At 36.1% G+C, this 22,323-nt stretch overlaps 1 protein-coding gene across 5 annotated transcripts in view; it reads right to left on the bottom strand.

Moving 5' to 3' along the window:
- Nucleotides 1-22,323, bottom strand: part of LOC119257792 (pro-neuregulin-1, membrane-bound isoform) — a 209,372-nt gene that overhangs the window by 151,973 nt on the left and 35,076 nt on the right. For all 5 annotated transcript variants that reach the window (XM_054700847.1, XM_054700846.1, XM_054700849.1 and 2 more), the window contains exons 2-3: nucleotides 15,294-15,471; nucleotides 4,441-4,562 (exon numbers count right to left, since the gene is read on the bottom strand). In XM_054700847.1, coding sequence (XP_054556822.1) covers nucleotides 4,441-4,562; nucleotides 15,294-15,471 — 300 coding nt within the window. The remainder of the gene's footprint in view (nucleotides 1-4,440; nucleotides 4,563-15,293; nucleotides 15,472-22,323) is intronic.

The following is a 22,323-nucleotide window of genomic DNA, read 5'->3' as shown; positions in this document are numbered from 1 at the left end:
AAACGAGTTAGGTCTATTTTTCTCTTCCCTAGTCTGATGCCCAGGAGTTTTCATGGAGCTTCTTAACTAAGAATTAATTGCTAAATTAAGGTTTCCTATATAAAGACCAAGTCAAATAAAATACAAATAAAAAATGAACATACAGTATATGAATTGGGTACATATTGTCTATTCGGCCTTTTAAGCTGTCGTGTTTGAATTCATGAAAGGAATGCATTTGTAATCTGTCATGTAATGATTGTTGCCTATGAAAGCTGTCTTTACATGCAAACCTAACTGGACATTATTAGACTTACATGGTCCCAGAAGTAATTAGTAGATTGCACAGATTTATATCTGTCCATTACATGACAAATTATTTTTTCCAACTATGGTAGGAATTAAAAAGCATTTGAAAACCTATAAATTTTAAAATGCAGCTTAAAAAAGTGACCAGCTAAGCGTGTGATTTTTTTCTAAATGCTTGAAAACAGTGGAAATATGACAATTGTTTTACTCATGCACGTGATTCTAGGGGAATTTTTTTTAGCTCTTTAGTCATTTATATCTTGCTAATCTAAGAAAATTTAAACAATGCGTTTCATTGCAGAAAGTTCATGATATTGGAGAGAAGACTTATTATCTAAGCTAATTTCATTCTAATAATTATAGAGCTGGCTTAACAGAATTAAACATGGTGTCAAATAGCAAGGTCATCTTGTGAATTTTTCTTTCTTATTTTTTTTCCGGAGAAAAGAAAAATATTCTGTACATGTCTCCCCTAACTCTTGCTATCTCTTCTAAATATCTAAATATTCTAAATATCTTAGCATGAAGAAGGCAACTGTGAGAATTTAAGTAAATCAAAAGGAACCTTTTTGCATAGGATGATCAAGATAATTAGCTTGCAGCAACATATCAGGTTCATTCATCAAGGAAACCTGTTATATAAATGATCAAACCACAACTGTGTACTTCTTACAGAAATATGGGAGATAGGACTGAGACCATGCAATAGAAATAAAATTACTGACACTTCATAGAAAACATAAATTCAAATCTCAAGGGGAGTTCCACATAATATAATATTTTGATAACACTTCTTATTTTTAAGACTTTTTTCCCCTAGGGCCCTATAGGAGTGTGTGGAGGGGGGAGAGATATTCTTGAGATTTCCATTCTCTCAGCTCAATAAACATTTAGGAAGAAATAAGAAATGATTTAATTATATGGCAGTTTACTATCACAGTGGATGTTCTTTTTCTCTCTGAAAGAATGTTTCTTTGAATCCTTTGCCCAAATTCCTAGGGAAACAGGTATGACAACATAAAGGTAGTGTATCTGAGCCCCCAGAGCTCAGGACTCAGGCTACGACTTCTTTAACGATCATATGGCAACACAGCAAACTTACTGATAGCCATGGAAGAGGTGAAGGATCAGAATGATTACATATTTTCCTGTCAACTGAATTATAATGAAAGCTTCAGGTGCAGGGAGAAAATAGAATCTCCCAGTAAGCACAGTACACTGGTTTTGCTAATCCTGGTGCCTGGGGAGCCACAGGCTCCAATAAGCAGCATGTCCCACCAACAGCCTCTGAGACAGGGCGTTTCTAGGTTACCATGTTTTCTCTGGCTTCACTCTCTCTGGTTGAGCCCATGGGGGTCATCTAACAGAAGCAGATGATTTGTAAGTTTTCTAGATCTCTCCATGTCGTGTGGCACAATAAACTCTGCCAACCAGATTCTTGCTTGGGGAATCTGATTTGGAAACTAAGGAGACAATCATATAGTAGGAATTAAAACTTAAAGATTGCCTTAAAAAGAGTCATGAATAAGACTATGGCCACGTTAGGTCAAAATTGGAAATAATAAAGAAGCATACTTAAAAGCAGAAGTGAAAGAAGTAGTAGAAGAGTCAAAATGTATTTGAGAACCATTCAAAGGTTAGTCGTTAGAAGAGTCACCAACTCCCTTTGTGTATTAAATTCTTGGAGATGTCCTGGGTATAGTGCCATCTTCTTGAGACCCAGTTATAATGAAGGTAAGTCTAATTCTTCCCCATAGAATCCTTCTCTCCTCATGCCTCACACCATTTCTTCAGTTTCTATTTTTCACAAATCAACAATCTTACTGTAAACATTTGCAAACACTATCACACATGGAGCAGTTATACTGGACCAGGAATGAAAGAAACCTAGGTTCCTGTGCCCTTTCTCTTGTGAGTTCCACTGTATCTGTTTTAAGACACAATCTAGGTCGCAGTTTCTTTTTAAATACAATGAGAAGACAGGATAAGAATGATCTATTTCTAACACTAAGAAGGAACTAAGAAGCAAGACCACTTTGCAATGTTGTTGAGATTCCTCATTCCTTCAGATGCTTTCAATAAGTCAATAACAGCCCCTTCCCTAAAGAATGACTTTGTTACAATATTCCATAAATTTCTTTTTATTCTTGTCAGGTAAAAAAAGATTCATTATCAAAGGCATCTCTTTTATCTCTGTATACTTTAATGGGTCAATACTGTCCATTCAACTTTGAGTCCTTAAACCAAGACTTGAATCACTTAATACAGAAAAATGAAGTGGATGTTTCACCTGTGAGAAATGTGAAAGTCATATAATCAAACTTTTGGCACCCCAAAGTTAATTTAAAAAAACCCTATGGGCATTTACCAGAAACAACATAGTGATAAATAATTCACTGCCTAGTTCTATAAATCAGAAAACATGGAAGAATCAATATAATACCACTATAAGCACTCGGTGAGACCATGACAACTAACTGGGACTGTATAGTATGCATAGCTACACAAATCCAATCCAGTGTCAAAAATCCTAATTTAATACTATTAACCATGAGATGCACTGAACCAAGCCTGTGACAACTGACATGGTACAATACAATAATGGTACAAAGTTTTAAACACGGTACAAAAAAATCCATTTGGGGTAAAAGGACACTAGCAAAATACAAAATTGCTTAATCTGTACTGATTAAAGAGTAGGGGGAGGTCATGCTTACTCATATAAACTTTAAGTGATTTTTACATTTTAAACTGAAAACATAGCTCCTAAAAAAAGTAATGGTTACTACTTTTCACGGTTGTCCTTTACTCCCCATGGATGGAGGTGTTTAAAGTGAAAGTAATGAACTTTGATTAACTGCAATGAAGCAGAATGTGGGGGAGTCCTGGGAAAACTAGGAATTAGCCTGGATATTCCCAATCCTGCTCCATATTTTGATCTCGCTCTCTTCTCCCTCATCTATTAAATCAAACTCTTATGGATTTAACCCTTTAATTACTTTTAATCTTCCCTTTTTGACCTCATTTTTTAACCTATCACTTTAGTAAGTCAGACCTTTGTATTGGACATTCTTTCTCAACTCCGACTAGAAGCACTGCAATTGGGCTTGGTTTTATAATAGATGATGGGGCTTTTGAAGCCAGTAGTTACGTGCCATAATTCAGAAAAGAAAAGAAGCATGCAATAGTATTTTATTATTTCAAACTGCTCATTGTAACTATAGATAACTCCAAATTAGGGAGCATTGGGGTACTATGCAACAGAGAACCACCAGGTGGGTTCTTTTACTTTCTTGAGATAACACAAAGCAGCTTGGAATTTTCTATCTCCAAGTCCATCTTTAGTGTCACAAAAACTGGCACTATACTTAGAAAAGCAGAAGCTGCTAAGTAGGAAATTCTTTACCTCCAAGGCTTTGTTATTTTGAAAATTAGTAGGCCTAAAAAAATTAATGGGCCTAACTGTCTACTATGTACAATTAGATATATTAAAAACATTAGATATATTAAATGTTAATATAATAATTAATTAGATATATTAAAAATTAATTAGATATATTAAAAACATATAGAAATATAAAAATATCCAGGGTTGAATTTTGTTTATGCATACACATAACACACAATGTACATATATCCAAACATAGTATACACATATATGTAAATATATATTAGGTTGTCGGAAAAGTCATGACACATTTTTTCTTTGAGAAACAGAAAAATATGCATCATGTCTTTTCTGATAACCAAGTACATTATACATATATTCTTATATACATATGTATTCTATATATAAACACACACACATAAATATCCACATATCCACTAATGACAGAGCAAAAGGTCTAATTGTCCTCCTTGAATAACATAAAGGGAAGGTATAATCTTTTTTTAGCAACCCATTCTGTCTCTGCTATTTATGACTTTATTCAAATCCTTTTTATAAAGAAAAAACCCACATAAATATATATATATATTTCAGGTCTATGCCCTTCATGGAGTCAAGAGCTTTATGGAGTACACACAAAATTCTTGAAATACATGTTTTCCCTTCATTGTTATTTTGTTACAATGAAATTTATTGTATCTTTACACATATCTTGACTATTACTCTTGCAGATTGAGAAATAGGATGTAGTGGGTATCTCTTACCATTTGAATTCACAATGGTGATATTGGCAGAGGCACTGTCATTTCCTAATTTGCTGGTCACTTGGCACACATATTCTCCAGAATCAGCCAGTGATGCTTTGTTTATGCGAAGCTCTGACTTCCTATAAGATTATGACCAAACTGGTATAAGTACATTTCACAGAAAAACAACAAACATCAAAATATATTTCCCTCTAGTTTCAGAATTCTCAAACTCACCATCCCCACTCTATACATACTATGTTGAAACACAGCTTACTAGTACATAGATTTAATTGTATGATTTTACCATGACTAAAAGTGGAATGCATCATTTAAATTTTACCATGAAAGGTCTTAATTATTTCACACATATTAATAATTTAAAGGAAATTTCATTGTTTTATCACCGCCACTAACCACATTATGTCTCAAATATTTTTTCAATCCAATTGAAAAATTTCTTTCCTCTCTACACTTAAATGTCATCAGTCACTAGGGTTGAGGAAGATAAAAAAGGGTAAAATCATTTCTTACCAAACTGGTAATGACAGACACTTAATGAAGGCTAGAATTGATAAGAATGCTCTATACTTCTTTCTCAGTAGAGTAACATAAGGAACTATATTAATTTTGAATGAAGAGGATTTATCACTTCCAAAAGAAAGGGAATTTGTCTCTCCTTAAGATTCTCATTGCTAACAGCACAGTGTGACACAAATGGTTCTTAATAATGAAATAAATATTAGTGCAACAGCATACGCCTTTATAAAACTGTGAATATTAAATCAATATTCAGTGCTGTTTTTGAACACAGGCATCACTGTAATTTGCATATGTCTATGTTTTACTGTTGCACATAGCCTATAATTTAAGTAGTATTTGGGATTTAGAAACTCAGAACTACTGGAATTGGTTTAGCAGATACTAAAATCTCTTGAAAGTTTCCTCCTAAGTTGTAGCCTGATACTGACTGCCTGGGTTCTTGTGAGGTGACAAGAAGAAAAAAAGAAGGCAGGAAGCAGATTACAACTCAGAATTATGTGAACCCTACTAGAAATTATACCTACTTAGCTTTTACATGAATTTTCTAGTGTCTTGTCATATAATACTATTACCAAGTCAGATTAATTGCTAAGCCTCAAAATTATCCCAAGAATGTACAACACCCTAAGATTATTACAATTCTCCAAGAATATACTTTTTTCCCCTATTTATCTAAATCTAGGAAGAGTCTTTGATAATATGTACAGAGTTCTTTCCTGATCCAGTGCAAATAGTATTTTAAATATGGAACAAGATTGAACTATAAGAAACATGGCAATCAAAATACAGTTAACATAGTCTTGAAAGAATAGTTCTGAAAATCAAAATTATCCTAGTAGATCTGAAAAGTGTTCCCTATAATACTACTCGACCTAATATAGTAAACATTTATGGGGCCTCCCTGGTGGTGCAAGGGGTTAAGCATCACACTATGAAGCAATCCAAAGCCTCTGCAGCACGAATTCAATCCCTGGCCGGCCAGGGAGAAACCCACATGACGCAGACCTCTCCTGACTAGCCTGCTGCTCCCCTCTGCTGTGTATTTCAGTCAGTCTGCCTGTTGTGTTCCCCACTCTGTCTCTGGTGAATCCTCTCACCACCCCCACCCCCACCCCCACCCAGACCTCTTGCCTGTACCCCAGCTCTTGTATGCATAAATAAATAAATCTTTAAAAAAAAAAAAAAGAACTCAAGCATCCGGATTTAAAAAAAAAAATATGCTGAGAGAGAACACACACACAAAAGAGAAAATTCTATGCTTAAATAAATGCTGCATTAAACAAAGTGAAGTAGATTTCTTCTTAGTGGTTTTTATGCAAACATGTACTAAAGCAAACATGATATGAGCCTACTGAATACATTCTGTAGAGTACACCCTTGGGAATTTTAGGACTGAAAATCAATGGTCCAGGCCTAGGATTCAATTTAATCAAGATAAGCGTAACAAATGCATCCAAGCTCAAAAATCAGTAGCAGAAATACAGGATGGGGTAGAGACATGACTTGACAATAATAAATGCAGATAAAAGGATTTCAGTAAACTGAGTTTAATATTGCTCCATTTAAACAACTATTACATACAACACAGAAAAAAGAAATTGATGCACTGTTTTGCCAAATTAATATTAAAACAGTATATAATCAAATTGGATAAAAGTCTCGATACACTGCTTACCAGCTAGATTACATCTAGAATACTGAATTATGTTTGGAAGTGGCATTTGATAGAAAAAATATCAATAATCTGAGGGCTTTAGAAAAGGGTGATCAGAATTGAACAGATCTACAAATCTTACCACAAGAAAAGACTCTGGGGCCTCCCTAGTGGCATAGGGGTTAAGTCTCAGCACTATCACCGCTGCAGACTGAGTTGGATCCTAGGCCAGGTGGCTAACTCACAAATGGCACAGCAGACCTCTCCAGTGTCACCCTTTATTTCAGTAGATCTACCTGTTCTGCTCCCTACTCTCTCTGGTGAATCCTATTACCTCCTGCACCTCTGGCTTACACCCCAGTTCTCCTATGCATAAATAATAAATAAATAAATAAACAAACAAACAAATAAATCTTAAAAAAAGAATTTAAAAAGAGAGAGAGAAGACTGTTAAAGAATCAGGGGTCCTACTTGCAGGCAGCTATGAAAAAGACATAGGCTGCTATTTAAATACTTTTCCTGGTTGTCATAAGGAAAAGGAAATTATTTGACAAGGCTCTTAAAACTATAGCTATAGCTTACAGGGAAAAAAGCATTGAGATGATATTATAAGGTAGAACTTTTTGAGCTTTCAAAAATGGATAGGGTATCATGTGGAAAAGTTAACTTTTCACTTTAGAGAGCTACTTTTAATTTAAAGAAATCTCTATACAAAGATACAATTAGAGCAATGATTTTGTAACAGGGTGGTCCCCAGGAAAGGGGGAGGTTCCAGGTTCCCTGCCCCACCCAAGGGAGGGTGGAGCTGAGCAGGAAAAGAAGAAGCTGCAGAGGAGACTGAGGAAGGAAGGAAGCAGGATGGAGCCAGAAGGAGACCTGGAGGAGGCACTTGGAGCCGAGAGACACGTGAAAAAACTGTGCTTGCCTTTTGGTCGTGGTCGGGGTGACACAGATGTGGGTGAGAGACCCGTGGGGAGGTGACAATGGCAGTTTTTGTCTTAATTTTGATTTTGCTCTTTTCCCTCCAGACTTGTTTGGTTGTTTCTGATGCTTTTCTGTGGGTCCCCACTGGAAGATGCCTTAGACTTGTGGCAGGCTTTGGAGCCTTGCTCTGGGCCAGTCCCATTTGGATGGAGTTTTACCCACGGGGGGACGGGTAACTTTCGGTGCTTGATTTAGAAACTAGATTCTTTGCCTTTCCTGTATTGTTTCCTAGTTGTATTAAATTTCCTTCCCATTAAAGTCTCATATGTTTTGTGTTGATGTGGCGGATGGCAGAACCTATTTCGAGCAGTCAGGTTTGCCGGGTCTGGGGTGTCCCTCTCCCTGCCCTGTAACAGATTCAACTACTCTTGCAAAAAACAATCCTGTTTTAAAATGAAAGCTTAAATCAGAGCTTCATATTTAAAATCACAAAGAGAGAAAGTATTCAGGTCAAAGGTGTTGGCAACTCTTTCTGCAATTCAATAGAAACTGAAGATTCTTCAGGACACAATGATCTAGATTATCATTAAAGCTCCTCAAACAATAATTTAAGAGTTCTACAATTCTTGGGTCCCCCAGTAGGAAAGAGAAATATGAAGAGAGTAGAAATAGACAGCCCTTTCTTGAAAATTATATATTGCGACAAGATTTGGGGCTTTAACAAATATGGATACAATAGTCTTATTTTATTCCTTTGAGGCACCACATTAAATTTGAAAAATGATTGACCCCTTTTCCAATCATAAAATTAACTTTTAGTTCTTCAGTTGATAAGTTATCTGGGAATCTGGTAAGGATTAAAACGTTTCAGTGGATTTTCATTTTCTTTAAGTATTGAAAGTTAATTTATGTAGAGTGCTTCAAGCAGTGCTTGAAATATAGTAAGTTCCCAATAAGTGCTAGCTATTATTATAAATACATTCTATATTCCTGAAATATTTTGATTTCTTACAATAAGCAGGCACTACTTTGAGAATAAGAAACAATAATAAAAGCAAAAATAAATTGAGCATTTATAAATTAAAGCTCTAAATGTTAATTTCTTTTTTTATATCAATAAAAGCAAACTGTTTTTACAATTATAGCTCCCTTACAAGATAGATTCAAGATTCCAATAGCTACTATTTGTTTTTCTTATTTAGCTTCATTCTTTTACCACAGTTTATAAAGCAAAGGAACTTACATGCATAAAGGGAAGATCTTTTTCATTTATATAATTCCATTCCTTTGAATTCTAAGGAATCCTACATGGGTGTGTGTGTGTGTGTGTGTGTGTGTACTCAATATTGCTTCAGATACTCTTGTACAGCCAATAATGAGAAAGGCAAAGAAGGGCACTGGGACTTCTTAGGCAACTGTCACATGCTACACAACCAGGTACTGCTATGGGTCTGCTAGACTTAAGCGACCTGCTCAGCCATCATTATGGTTATTACCTGCAGTTCTGCATTCCTATACAAGGTCAGAACTGCCCTTCAGAACTGGTCAATCAGCCATATGAGCCAAATCTTACAAGGTGCCCTTCATATCAATCAAGAGCAGAAAGCTTGCTCACTCTGTGAAAGGTATGCATCAAGAGGTATGACTGGGAATGCCCGGGGGGCTGAGGATGGATGCATAAATTTACTTCCGACTCTTATACATCAGGAGGTATGACCAGGAATTCCTGGGGGGCCGAGGATCAATGTATGACAAGGGGCCCCAGAAGCTGATCAGTGGAATGCCTTGTTGATAAGATTAGGACCATGACTGGGGGTCTGCGGTGTAGTTTCGATGACAACACTTGGTCATCAAGCTGATAACATGGTCAGCAGACTCATGTCCCCCCAAGCCCTATATGACATTCCTTAGTTTTACCCATCCTTTTCTCCTTGTCCTCCTAACACACGTGGATGATGCTCTGTGATTATTCCATCAATAAAAACAGCCAGGATCTTGCTCTCAGCAGCACCCTGCCTTGCGCAGCCTGCTCCACGACTCCGGTGTCTTTATCAGTGTGGTGTTACTCGACGCAACATACTACAACATTTGTCTCATATAAACCATATGAAATAGATCTTGGGCATTCCCATTTTATATCTAAGGAAATTAATGTCTAAAGAAATTGAATATACCCTCGGTATTTCCATTTTCAATCTAGGGTAATTATTCTCACATCTAAAGTTAAAATGACCTGCCAGAGCTGCTCAGCTAATAAGGAATAGGAAAGTGTATTGAACTTTTCTATCACTGAGTTAAAAACAACAGCAACAGTTAACAACAGAAGAGAAAATTCCTTTAAATTCTTTCTGAAAATTTAAAAAAACAATTAAGGCCCATTTTATTTATTTATTTGTTTGTTTATTTATTTATTTAGAGATTTATCTTATTATCCCTGGTTTTTTTTTAAGATTTATTTATTTATACAAGAACCGGGGTACTGGTCAGATGTGCGGAAGGGTGAGAGGATTCACCAGAGACAGAGTGGGGAACAGAGCAGGCAGACTGATGAAATACACTGCTGAGGGGAGCAGCGGGCGAGTCAGGAGAGGTCTGCTGCAACATGTGGGTTTCTCCCCAGCTGGCGGGGTCAAACTTGTGCTGCAGAGGCTGCAGACAGATTCACAGTGCAGCGCTCAACCACCTGCACCACCAGGGAGGCCCTATCCCTGGTTTTTTAATTTGCTTTCCTTTTCTTTAGTTTTCCTTCTTTTCTTTTCTTTTCCTTTTTTTTTTTTTTTTTTTTTGAGGTAATATCAGTTTACTTCACTGTATATGATTAGGGTCACATCTCCTCAGATGTACACCATTCCACCCACCCAATACTAAACAAAATTAAAATATATTAGAACTGAAAATAAGAACTCAGACAAAACCGAGAGCATCTAAAAGTGCATGCACATGCCAGTAAATCGGAAGTCAGCTTTTGATAAGGCAAATTTAGAACAGATATTTAAATGAGGTCAGTTTGACAGCCACAAAATATGAACCTGTCACACACCAAGCTTTTTAGCTAGTTTTCTTGATCAAAATCATCTACCAGGCAAAGGAAACAGGAAAAAAAGTATAAGCAGACACATAACACCAGGGTAGTTTCCATTTCTTTTAATTGGTCCCACTCATTGCTTAGCCAAATAAAACAAACAGAGACTCAAATGTGAATTCAAAATCACAGTAATAACATGTAGAATGTAGTTTATGAGTAGGAGCTGGGGTAAAACGAGGGATTAAAACTTTACAAAATAATAGCAATTGCATATTGGTGGGGAATCTTCTCAAAACAATAAGGGATGAATAGGAAATTTTATCTGCTATGTAAAATCTAGATTATAAAGTGTAAAAAGGAAACCTGGACTAGGGATTTGAAAAGAATTAATGTTTTACCTTAAAAAAAGAGAATCCCAGTAAAATCTTAAACTTCACAAAATTCACCTCGGAATGGTGATCAATGAACTAAGTAACCACTAAAAAAACCATTAAAGTCTGAATATCTTAGTAATCAAAAACATCAATATGAAGATTAAACTGAAAAATACCAATTTTTTATCATAGACATTACCCTAGGCCTAAATATGCGTTATGAGCAAAACTGCAAGTAGTTATGAAAAGACACAATCAGATTTATTTCAAATTCAGCTTTTACCATTCATTAACATTAGCTTTACACTAAGAAACTAAACTTCCTTCATTCTCAAAACATTAATTTTTTAAAAAATGGGTATAGTAATAACATTCATGCTCATAATATTGATAAGTTGAAATAATAAAGCACCTTGTAAATGTTAATTAATTTAGATTAAGGTTGGTCCTTTAGTCTTACAAAAAGTTGACAAAATATTTTTTTAAAAAGATGAAACTTCAGGAATGACTATATATCCAGTTCTAAAACCTCATAAGCTGATCATGGAACAAGCAGCTGCCCACTTTATGTAAAAAGTCTTACTCTTTCAAAATCATTCATTCTAGGCAACTCACTTTTTATTGTTCCTGCTTTTTAACCCATTTTTAAAAAATTAAGGACACAGTGATTTACAACACTGTATATAATTCAGAAATACAGAATCCCATCTTCACAGATGTGTAACCACATCCATCGCACCCACAGTCCTATACCAGAGTCCTACTGTGCCTCTTTTGCTTCTTTTCTACCAAATCCACCCACTTCTCTCTGGACATTCTTATTCTGCTCCTTTGTGCTTTGTCCTGTGCTCCTCCTCCCCTTCTATCAAGAAAGTCTCCTTAGTTCTTTTTTTTCCCCAAAGGTTTATTTATTTATGCATATAAGGTACAGGCCAGAGATGCAGGGGGTGAAAGGACTCACCAGAGACAGAGTGGGGAGCAGAACAGGCAGACTGACTGAAATACACTGCTGAGGGGAGCAGCAGGTGAGACAGGAGAGGTCTTCTGTGCCATGTGGGTAGCTCCCTGGTCTTAGATCAAACTCATGCTGCAGTGGCTATGGACAGCTTCATAAGCTGTTGTAATCTCTTGTGCCACCAGGGAGACCCCATCTCCTTAGTTCTTACCTGGGTTCCCTCCTTCATCTTCTTTTTATCATTATCAGATAATTTGAAATTATTTTAACTGTTGACACATCTCTCCCCTCTAGACCAAGCCTCTAGAGAGCAAAGAGCATGACTTGTTCATCTCTGTGCACCCATTAGCTGAGGGTCTGAGCAGCTTGTTTAGTAAAGGCTCACCAATGCCCAGACCACTGGCCTTACTGCTCTCCAACAGAGGCTGCTACTGATTGCTGCTTCTGCTCCTTTGCGGTTACTGCCTAGCCCATCTCACCCACACAGCCACAGGGGGATTCTCTCTCTAGTAGAGTCAAATCCACCTCCCAGCTCCTCCTTAAGCTCTCAAGCTCCCCACCCCCCAACCCTTTTCAACTCTCATGTCACTTAGTGTCAGTAACATACAATTTAATACTTAGTTGTATTTTATGTATAAAGTGCAAGTTGTTTTATCTCCTGAATTAAATAAAGCAGAATTTCCTCAATATAAATAGTAACATCTCAAAGACCACTATTTACAAATATTAATACATGAGCTGCTTAAAAATCCTGAAGCTCTCTCTGCTACATATCTGCATGTGGATAAGATTTATTTTGTATGTGGTACAGCAATATCCACATGGTCCAAAAATAAGTCTCCACAATTATTTTCCTGCTGGAAATTTGAATTTGCACACTGAGTTTTTTCTCTCTATGTATTCTTTGCTTTTTAAAGATTTATTTTTATTTATTTATGCATACAAGAGCTGGGGTGCATACAAGCCAGAGGTGCAGGGGGTGAGAAGATTCACCAGACACAGAGTGGGGAGCAGAGTAGGCAGATTTACTAAGATAAACTGCTGAGGGGAACAGTAAGGGAGACAGGAAAGGTCTGCTTTGTCATGTGGGTTAGCCCCCTGGCCAGGGATTGAACTCATGCCACAGTGGTTGGCAACAGCTTGATAGTGCTGAGACTTTAACCCCTGTGCCACCAGAGAGGTCCCTCTATGTATTCTTTTATGATGCTTAAATATGTTCTTTGTATATAGATATCTAAATTAGATTGCTCTATAATAAAATATAATTTGTGGCATGCTTTAAAAAAATCCTGAAGCTCTCTATCTCTAAGAGTGTTCTAGCACAGTTTTATATGAAACTGAACTAGATACTGTATATATAATCCTATGCTTTAGCCATTGCTCTATATTCTTAGCATAAGACCTTTTTGGGAACTAAGTATTATTGATATAATTTGACAGCCAATTAGAAATAAATGAGTCACTTGTCTGAATATACATATAATTTAGTTTCTTACTAACTTGATTAAATGATGGAAAAAAACCCACAATTTTTCAACCCAATATCTAATTTTTTTCTTTTTAAACTTCTGTATAAGAATTGTACTTACTTTTTCAATTCACCCACTTTATTTCCTTCCCTTCCCACATGCACATAGGTTATTAAGCATATATGTTTCGCAGTTTTAAGGAGGAATGAGGGATTAAAAAATCCAAGAAATAAATTTATATTCCAGCTTAATTTCCCATTAGTTGTGTGTCTTTTTGCTTTTTGACCCTTAGATTCTTAATATGCAAAATTACACAGTCATCATATCAGTTCAACTACCATCATTACCTATGGGAGTATTGTAAAAAATAAATAAGATTATGGAAAAAAATGGCAAGTTACCTTATAGCATTATTTTCTGTGTCTTTGAGGTACCACCTGCTATAGAAAGTGATACCCAGTCTTTCCCTCACACTTTATTATTCTTCCACAGGTCTTGTGACACAATCAATAGCAAGAATAGCAAAGCAGTTAAACAGGGAAAGTAGGAAAAATCCCTAATTATGGTTATTATAGCAATTAAACACTTTGATAAGGTTAAACTGAATTTCCATTAGAGTCACTTTGTCTTCTTTGCTCACAAATGTTTGACAACTTTTTGATGGAAGTACTATAAAATCAAAGTACAAGAGGAGATTCTTTTGTTGTTGCTGCTGTTACCATTTCTGGGATTTCACAAGAATCCTCTGAAGTGTAAGTAAAGAAAATATAATCTTTGCGCTTGGAGCCTCTATTATCCATGTCCCACTGATGAAAGGACTATTTACAAAATCCAAAATGCTTATCTCTCTCTTTATCTCAAAAGGTAGTTTGATATTACAATAATTTCTTAAATAAGGAAATAAAAAGTAAAGCATGTCAGATAGGAGCATCATTTCAGAGTAGGTATAGGATGCACCTATGAAAAATGTCACAGTAATCACATGAAGCCTTTTAAAAGGGGAACCTCAGAGGGCAGGGAAATTTAAGAGTGTTATTATCCATTCATACCTGACTTTTTAAACTGCTGAAGTGGTGATGTAGTTTAATGAACTGTCAGTTAAAAACTCTGATTTGGTGTAATTATATGTATTAACCTCTTACTTGAAAATAGTTCAAATTCGACAATTTTATTCTCTTTCTGGAAATTTAGTTATTTGTTGAGTTTTACAATGAAGTCAAGATTTTTATTATATAAGGCACTGGTATTCTAAACGGCATCTGTCTTATTTAAAAAAATTAATTTTAGGATCTAACCTGTCACGATTACAAATGGCTAACAGAAGTGCTGTTTTCCTACCCTTTCTCTCTTCCCCTTCCCCGTCCCTAACTCCCCAACTTCCTTTCCTCATCCAGAAATTGTAAGACTCAGAAACTTCAATTTTTTTCCTATGACACAATTTCTGTTAATTATGTAATAAAAATCCTTTTCATTTACAATATAGCATGTTTTCTGAGGACAAATTTATGTAGTAGGCTCCATGTTTTTATTTATTTATTTATTTATTTATTTTTTAAATAACCATGTTGTATTTTTTTTTTTTTAAGATTTATTTATTTATTTATACAAGCACTGGGTACAGTCAGAAGCACGGGAGGGTGAGAGAATTCACCAGAGCCAGAGTGGGGAGCAGAGCAGGCAGAAGGACCGAAGTACACTGCTGAGGGGAGCAGCGGGTGGCAGGAGAGGTCTGCGCGCCATGTGGGACCCTCCTCTGGTGGCCGGGGAGCAGCCGGGGATTGAACCGGCGCTGCAGAGGCTGCGGGCAGCTTCGCAACCCAGCGCTCAACCGCTGCGCCACCGGGGAGGCCCAGGCTCCATGTTTTTATTTTAAATCATTTTATTGCTAAACACTGTCTCTGCCATTATATGCATTAATTATACTCACCCTGGTTTTTTCTGTATCTTGATGTTTGATGGTTTGTTCTTTTTGTTTATTTCCTTCCCATCCTTGTACCACTTGAATTTGAGGGAGGAGTATTCGGAACTGGTCTCACATCGCAGGACTAGTTTAGAGCCCGTAGTAGACTCCTGGCTTCTCATCTCTTTCAATCGGGGAGGCAAAGCTAAAAAAAAAAAAGAAAGAAAAGAAAAAGAAAAATTTCCGATCAGCCAGTAATTTTTCAGAGAAACATTAATTTTATGTGAGCCGAATTAAGACCACTCCCAAAGGCTTTGCTGTCAGGGAGGGGTGGGTGGGGGGAGTGGTTGGGGAGGGGGGCTGGGGTCTGGCCAAAATGGATCTCAACTTGGAGAAAATAAAAAGCCCAAATAGAAAGTACTTAGGGAGAAAGTGGGAGCTAAATTATAAAAACTATTCTTTAAATATTATTCTAGACAGGTCCTCTCTTTACATTATCTGATACCATTAAAATCCTGAAGATTGATCATGTCAAAGAACCAAAATCCTACACTCAAGGAGTAACCAGACTATTGCTTCTAAAACATTTCCACATTCCAGATCACAATTTATCTTCATCAAAGCTCTTTGCACAGGCACCACAGTCATCATGCCCATTTTTTATGTGGGGAAATTTAATTTCAGGAACAGAGAAGTCACTAACTTGTTCATGTTATATAAATGGAAAGTCAGAATTTGAGTATCCTAGCATAATCAAAGGTAGCCCAAAGAACAAAGAGAACTCATGTTCTTGAACAACATTCCTTGCTTGAAGACAGAAATTCTATGGTAACTTCACTTTTATGGGACCAAAAGCTGCTAGCCCATGGACAATGAATGACCATTCCAGATGACTACCACACTCTGGTCAAATTATGAATTTGATAGGAGTTAGCTCTTTTAAATTTCAGCAGAGACTGGGAGTATTTAAATTGTGCATTAACTTCTAGAATACTTTACAAAAACACCTATACATCATTTTTATTTCATGGAAGACTGATTAAAAGAGTGTCTATTCTCTACCGAAATACAATGGACAAAAGGTATAGAACATCTGAAATTTCTTTCAAAATAAAATATGGATGGAGAATGAAAGAGATGAAACAAAACTACCAAGAAGCTGATCTTTGTCAAAGTCAAGCAATAAGGAACACAGGATAATTTAATATAAATTTCTATATAGTATGTGCAGTTTTTTTTATAATGAAAGTTTTTTTTTTTTTTTAAATAAAAGGCGCAGCGGTTAAGTGCTGGGATGCAAAGCTGCTCACAGCCTCTGCAGCACCAGTTTGATCCCCGGCTGACAGGCGAGGGTCCCACATGGCGCGCAGACCTCTCCTGCCGTCCACTGCTCCCCTCAGCAGTGTACTTCGGTCCTTCTGCCTGCTCTGCTCCCCGCTCTGGCTCTGGTGAATCCTCTCACCCTTCTGCGCTTCTGACTGTACCCAGTAGTTTGCATAAATAAACAAATAAATCTTTAAAAAAAATAATAAAAACTAAAAGGCATAATGAAGACAACATTTTACTTAATAGCCACCATCAAAGAACCCAAGATCTCAAGAAAGCTGTTTCCACTGGGTCTTAGAAAAGTCAACTACAAAGTTTACTTCTGCTGCAGAAGGGAATTAACAGGAAGTCTGTCAGTGAACATAAACCCAGGCAATGAGGCTGCACCTCCCTGATCCTGTGTGCAATTATTCACTGAGTATGGCAACTAACACTCCAAGGACAGCCATCAGAACCACGTTAGGCACGGACAGGAAATGGAGTACCTTTCCTACTCAGGGTGTGTTTGTTATTTTACAACTCTGCCCTGACCAAATAAATCAAAAAAATGTCAGAAATGAGCATGTGAAGGTTCCAATAAATTATAACAAAACCATCTACGCCTTGTGATTTCTTAGCAGTGCTCCTACAATTACCTGTCCCCCTTTTTATTTATTTGGAACTGAGCGATGAGGTGGAGGAGCAAGAATTTAATGTGGAGATTCAGTGGCAAGTTAGAAAACTTATTTCAGCTGTTCTTAGCCTTTGATACCTGGTGATTTTGTCTGGTTCTTTTTTTTTGACAGCTTGAAAATAAGATTTACTTTCTGAACAGCTTTCATAGGACTCCTCTTTTTAACCATGAGATTCATGAATCTGGAGGTTTTTAAAAACAAACTAAATTCTCATCTATCTAGAGTAGTGTCTATATGTTCCTATTAACTATTTAAGATCATGTTTCAATTTTTTAAGTCTGGTGAAGGGTTTTAAAGAAACAAATTTGCTGGAGCTAAATGGTACCAAAGCAACTGGTTTACCTATATTAAGAAAAATAAATTGTCTATCATTTTATATATAGATCAAAATAACTAGCTTGAAATTTTATTTTTGCTGAATTTTACATTTAACTAGGCACACAACCAAAACTCCAACTGTTTATTCCCTTGCTTCTCAGCAAAATGTTCTAAACACAGTATTTCAAGTGCCTTTAACTCCCCAAAAGTACAACTCTATAAATTTTCTTATTAATAGTCTGATTATAAATTTACCAGACTTTGTTTTCTTTACTTTAAGTAAACATTCTTTTTGTAGTTCTGCCTCTTTTTCTTTAATTGGGATAATTTTGGTTTAGAGGTAGAGAATCACACTCTTCAGGTGTGTGTTACCACATCACACCTACCACCAAGATATGCAAAGTTCCTCATCATTGTCCACTGTGCCCCCTCCCCATTTTACTTTCACTCTCTACTCCTACCCCTCTGGTAGCCTCTATTGTGTAGTCAGATTTCTAGCATTTGTTTGCTTTGGTTTTGTTTGTTCCTTTTTGTGTCTCTGGCATTTGTCTTCCTCCTTCCAACTTAGGTCATTTAACATAATCCCCTCCAATTCCATGCTGGGAGAGACAAAACAGCTCTTACAAATGGCAAGAGTTTATCTCAGCTGAGTAATATTCCATTTTCATAAATTCTGCTTACATCTCTTTTCCTTTCTTTCTCTCATTCCTTCCCCCTTTCTGTCTTCTCCTTCTCCTTTCCTCCTTTATTTAATTTTATTTCTTTATTAAGAATCTTGATTTCAAAGAGGAGGAAATAATCAGAAAATATGAATTAAGAGATAAACTACAAAACAGATGGTCTTGGCTTTAAAATGTTATAAGAAGACTGAAACTGATCAAGATTAAAGGAGATTAAAGAGAGCAAATAAGTAAAATGAATAGCTATCAATGGGAACCTATTTCACGGGAAAAACAGTTTTAGAGATGCTATTGAAACTATCAGAGAAATCTAAATAAAGGTATTATATCAAAATAAATTTCTTAGGTGTCATCATTACATTGTGTTTCCATAGAAGAATATCCTCGTTCTTTGGTGGTATCTGCTTTAGTATCTAGGATGCAATGTCATGATGTCTACAACTAAATGTCTAATGATTCAGCAAATATGGAAATACATGTATGCATATACATATACACAGACAGAAAAAAGGAGCCTGTATTTTGTATTCCTGCATTTTTCATCTAGTTTTTCTGTAGTTGAATAAAAGTCTTGAGTTTTCACTATGTACTTAAAAGTCTCATTAAGGTTGTAGTCATGAAGAAGAGTCTCAGGTATATTTGAGTTATAAATTACAAATGTAGCTCTTAAGATTATATCCTCTATTTAAATTCTGTGAGTGGTACGTTACTGAAATCCTCATATGGTTTAACCTCACAATCTTGACTTTGGGGATCAATTCCACTAGGTCCTTTGGCAGAAAAAAAACCCACAACCATTTATCTGGCAAGTCAACAGCTATCCTTTTCCTCTGAGGGTGCATGTGTCAATACGTCCTTTGTTCTTAAGATATGATGTGCTGGTGCCCTTTTGAATTAAGTTTCTGTGTCCTTTGGCTAATTATAATAAAGTAAAAATCAAAATCACCAAGCAACTATAAGCCAGAGACATACTACAGGGGAGGGGGAGAAGGGAGTAGGATCAAAACAAGGGGGGTGGGAATTGCTTGGGGACTATAATCAAGATGAAAATGCATACATTGTGCAAAAATGAAAAATTATGTAAAAATATATAAAATAACATTAAATAAATAAAAAAAAATCATTTACCAAAAAAAAAGATATGAAGTGTTGCAATGAGGCGGACATCTTCAGATGTAAGGTCTTTCTTAGCTGAAACAGTCACTCCTTAATCTGAGCCCATCATAAACATTACTTGATGTTTGGGGTCCTGATGGATCTATATTGAAAAGCTTGATTTTCTCACTCTTATACATAGTTTCAATTTTGTCAGAAGTTCACATTTACTCTGACTTTGTATCCCCAGAAGTCTAATTCTGATAATATTCTTGCTGTGTAGTTCCGGGTTAAGCATCTATGACATAAGGATAGCCATCTTTTTAGAGAACAGCTCTTCCAAGGAATAACTCAACATTCACTATAGCATAAATGGGGAAAGACCACCAAGAGTCGCATAACTTCATTCTTGGCCAATGGGTGTTCTGCTGTCAGTGGTACATTTTATTTCATTTTTTTAAGATTTATTTATTTATGCATACAAGAACTGGGGTATAGGTCAGAGGTGCGGCGGGGGAAGGGGTGAGAGGATTCACCAGAGACAGAGTGGGGAACAGAACAGGTAGACTGACTGAAATACACTGCTGAGGGGAGCAGCAGGCGAGACAGGAGAGGTCTGCTGCGCCATGTGGATAGCTCCTGGCTGGGGATCAAACTCGTGCTGCAGGGGCTGCAAATTGCTTCATAGGTTGCGTCTTAACCTCTTGTGCTACCAAGGGAGGTCCTCTGTCAATGGTACATTTTAGAGAGGACCATGCAAACATCTGTTGTCACCCCTGTGGATTCAAGACTACAGAAGACCTGGCAGTGACATGAATTCTTGGTCTTCTCATTTAACAAAAATAATGGAATAGACCTGGATATTTCGCAAGTTCTTCATAAAAATACAAACTGAAATTAAGCACATATGGTTTGTGTGATTTTTCTTATCTATTCATAATGAGATAATTTTCAAGAGATTAAATTTTCTTTCATTTGATTATCAGGTAAGAATTGTATATTAATGAAATACATTTTTCAAATATGTATATTTTGCTGACATAAGGTTTTTTCACATGAAATAATCTCATTTAGTTAATGGGAAAAAATCTAATTACTTCACTATAAGTATTTTCCAATACTCAGGTATAACTCTGTAAGCCTAGGGTAGTTTCAAAACTTGGGATTTTTTTTTTTTAAGTGAGTACTTGAATTTTAAAAGTACAAAACAATTTTGCTTGCTTTTCTTTCTTGCCTAAGAGTTAATAGTCAGTTAATTAAAAATTGGTTGAAGACAAACAATGCTAAGTTAATGCTTCAAATACTGTAAGTGTTCTGAGGCTTTAGCATGATCTAATTGAATTAGGTCTACCACAGTTCATAATTTTGCTTTCAGTGTGTTTCTACAGAGGGAGTAGTTCCACACCCTGGAACAATTTAATGATAGAGCCAGTTTTAAGTAGTCTTTGCCTAATTCTATTTCAAACATGCTTGACATTAATATGAATGTATCCACACCCTCAGAAATGTATCAACAGAGACAGACAGTAAAGTGCAAAAAAGATCAACCTTTTAAAATAGAAACTCAACAGCCCTCAGAGCAATACCACACATTTTACAGGTGCTTCTTTTTACAGCCTTTAAGTATTTGAGAGGCTTTTAAAAGATCACAAACAATACTCTTCAAACTAACTCAACACAAGTGAGTATACCAGGTATATTTAAAAAGTCTATATTTTATTTGATATCTCATTCGATGTAGAAAAATTGTGGCTGTAACCCAAAATTATTTATTTTACATTCTGACCACAAAATTTAAGGCAGTATGTTAATTTATTCCAATAATTTAATGTGGGACTACATATTTGTGACAGAGGAAAGCCAATTTGTAAAAAAGATTATTTGTCTAAGCACTCCTCTTGCAATTGCCACTGTGCACTTATTTTTCAAATATATTCAGGGCTCCTATATCAAATATTGTTCTGCATTGTTAAGAACAGGAAACAAATTTTAGCATATGCTTGCTGCTGAGATGGGCTGATAGTGCATGACACCAGATAAGCTGTTTCTGTTCTTTGACAATGCAAAGTTTGGCTCATATCGTTAACAATCCATGTTTGAGTATGTAGTTAATCTCATGAGCCTAACCACATTGAACAAATTAAACAGGAAAGCTGAAAAATATTATCAGGTAACAGTGAACTTTCAGCTGTGAGCCCAGTGAAATCTTTCTTCCCTAAATAAAACCTTTAAAAATTTGCCATCACACATGTGAAAACTGGTGACTGACAACTATGTCAGTTAATGAAAGCCACATGAATATCATCAATCAGTCTTCCATGAAGAAGGATGTCCTATTTTTACAGTCATGTTAAAGGTAAATAAATTATTGAGCTAAGTCTCCCAAACTCTTTTACTGATCATATTTTTCCCTCATTGCACCATCTTAAAAAGAATATTATGGTCACAGACAGAGAAAAAGTTTATGCGTTGCCATCTGATCATCTCTTTCAAGCTCACTCACAAATTTGAGTACAAAAGGGTACTTATCAGACTTAAATTTGCAAACATAGCCATGTAGAAGGCAGCACATTCTAGGGGCAATAGTAATTCAGAATACTCCCTACAAGAAAATCACTGCTACTGATACGGTGAGTGATCCCAAGTTAAGAAACATCCAACAAGGTCACCACTTGTGGTGACTTAATGCTCACACTGCCCCACGCTCCAGCTAAATCATCCTTCAGATAGATTGTTCTATTCTGGTTTGATGTGTGCTAAAATGCTATTTATTCCTGTGTATTCATCATGAATATTTGGAGGATGAGATAAAATACGTGGGTGCCTTCATTTGTGAGAGTCACTATAAATTCAGAAATTTATTATAAAATATTCTCAAGCTGACTATCACTGGCAGCAAACGAAACAACTAGTAAGTGCTCTGGGAATATATTTTGTATATTTAAGATAGCTGAACTCCAGAAA

Source organism: Talpa occidentalis, unplaced genomic scaffold, assembly GCF_014898055.3.
Source record: "Talpa occidentalis isolate TD23 unplaced genomic scaffold, MPIMG_talOcc4v2.1 talOcc4.4, whole genome shotgun sequence".
In the NCBI taxonomy this organism is placed as follows: domain Eukaryota; kingdom Metazoa; phylum Chordata; class Mammalia; order Eulipotyphla; family Talpidae; genus Talpa; species Talpa occidentalis.
Note: the sequence above shows the minus strand (reverse complement) of the source record. Positions and strands in the feature narration are given on the sequence as shown.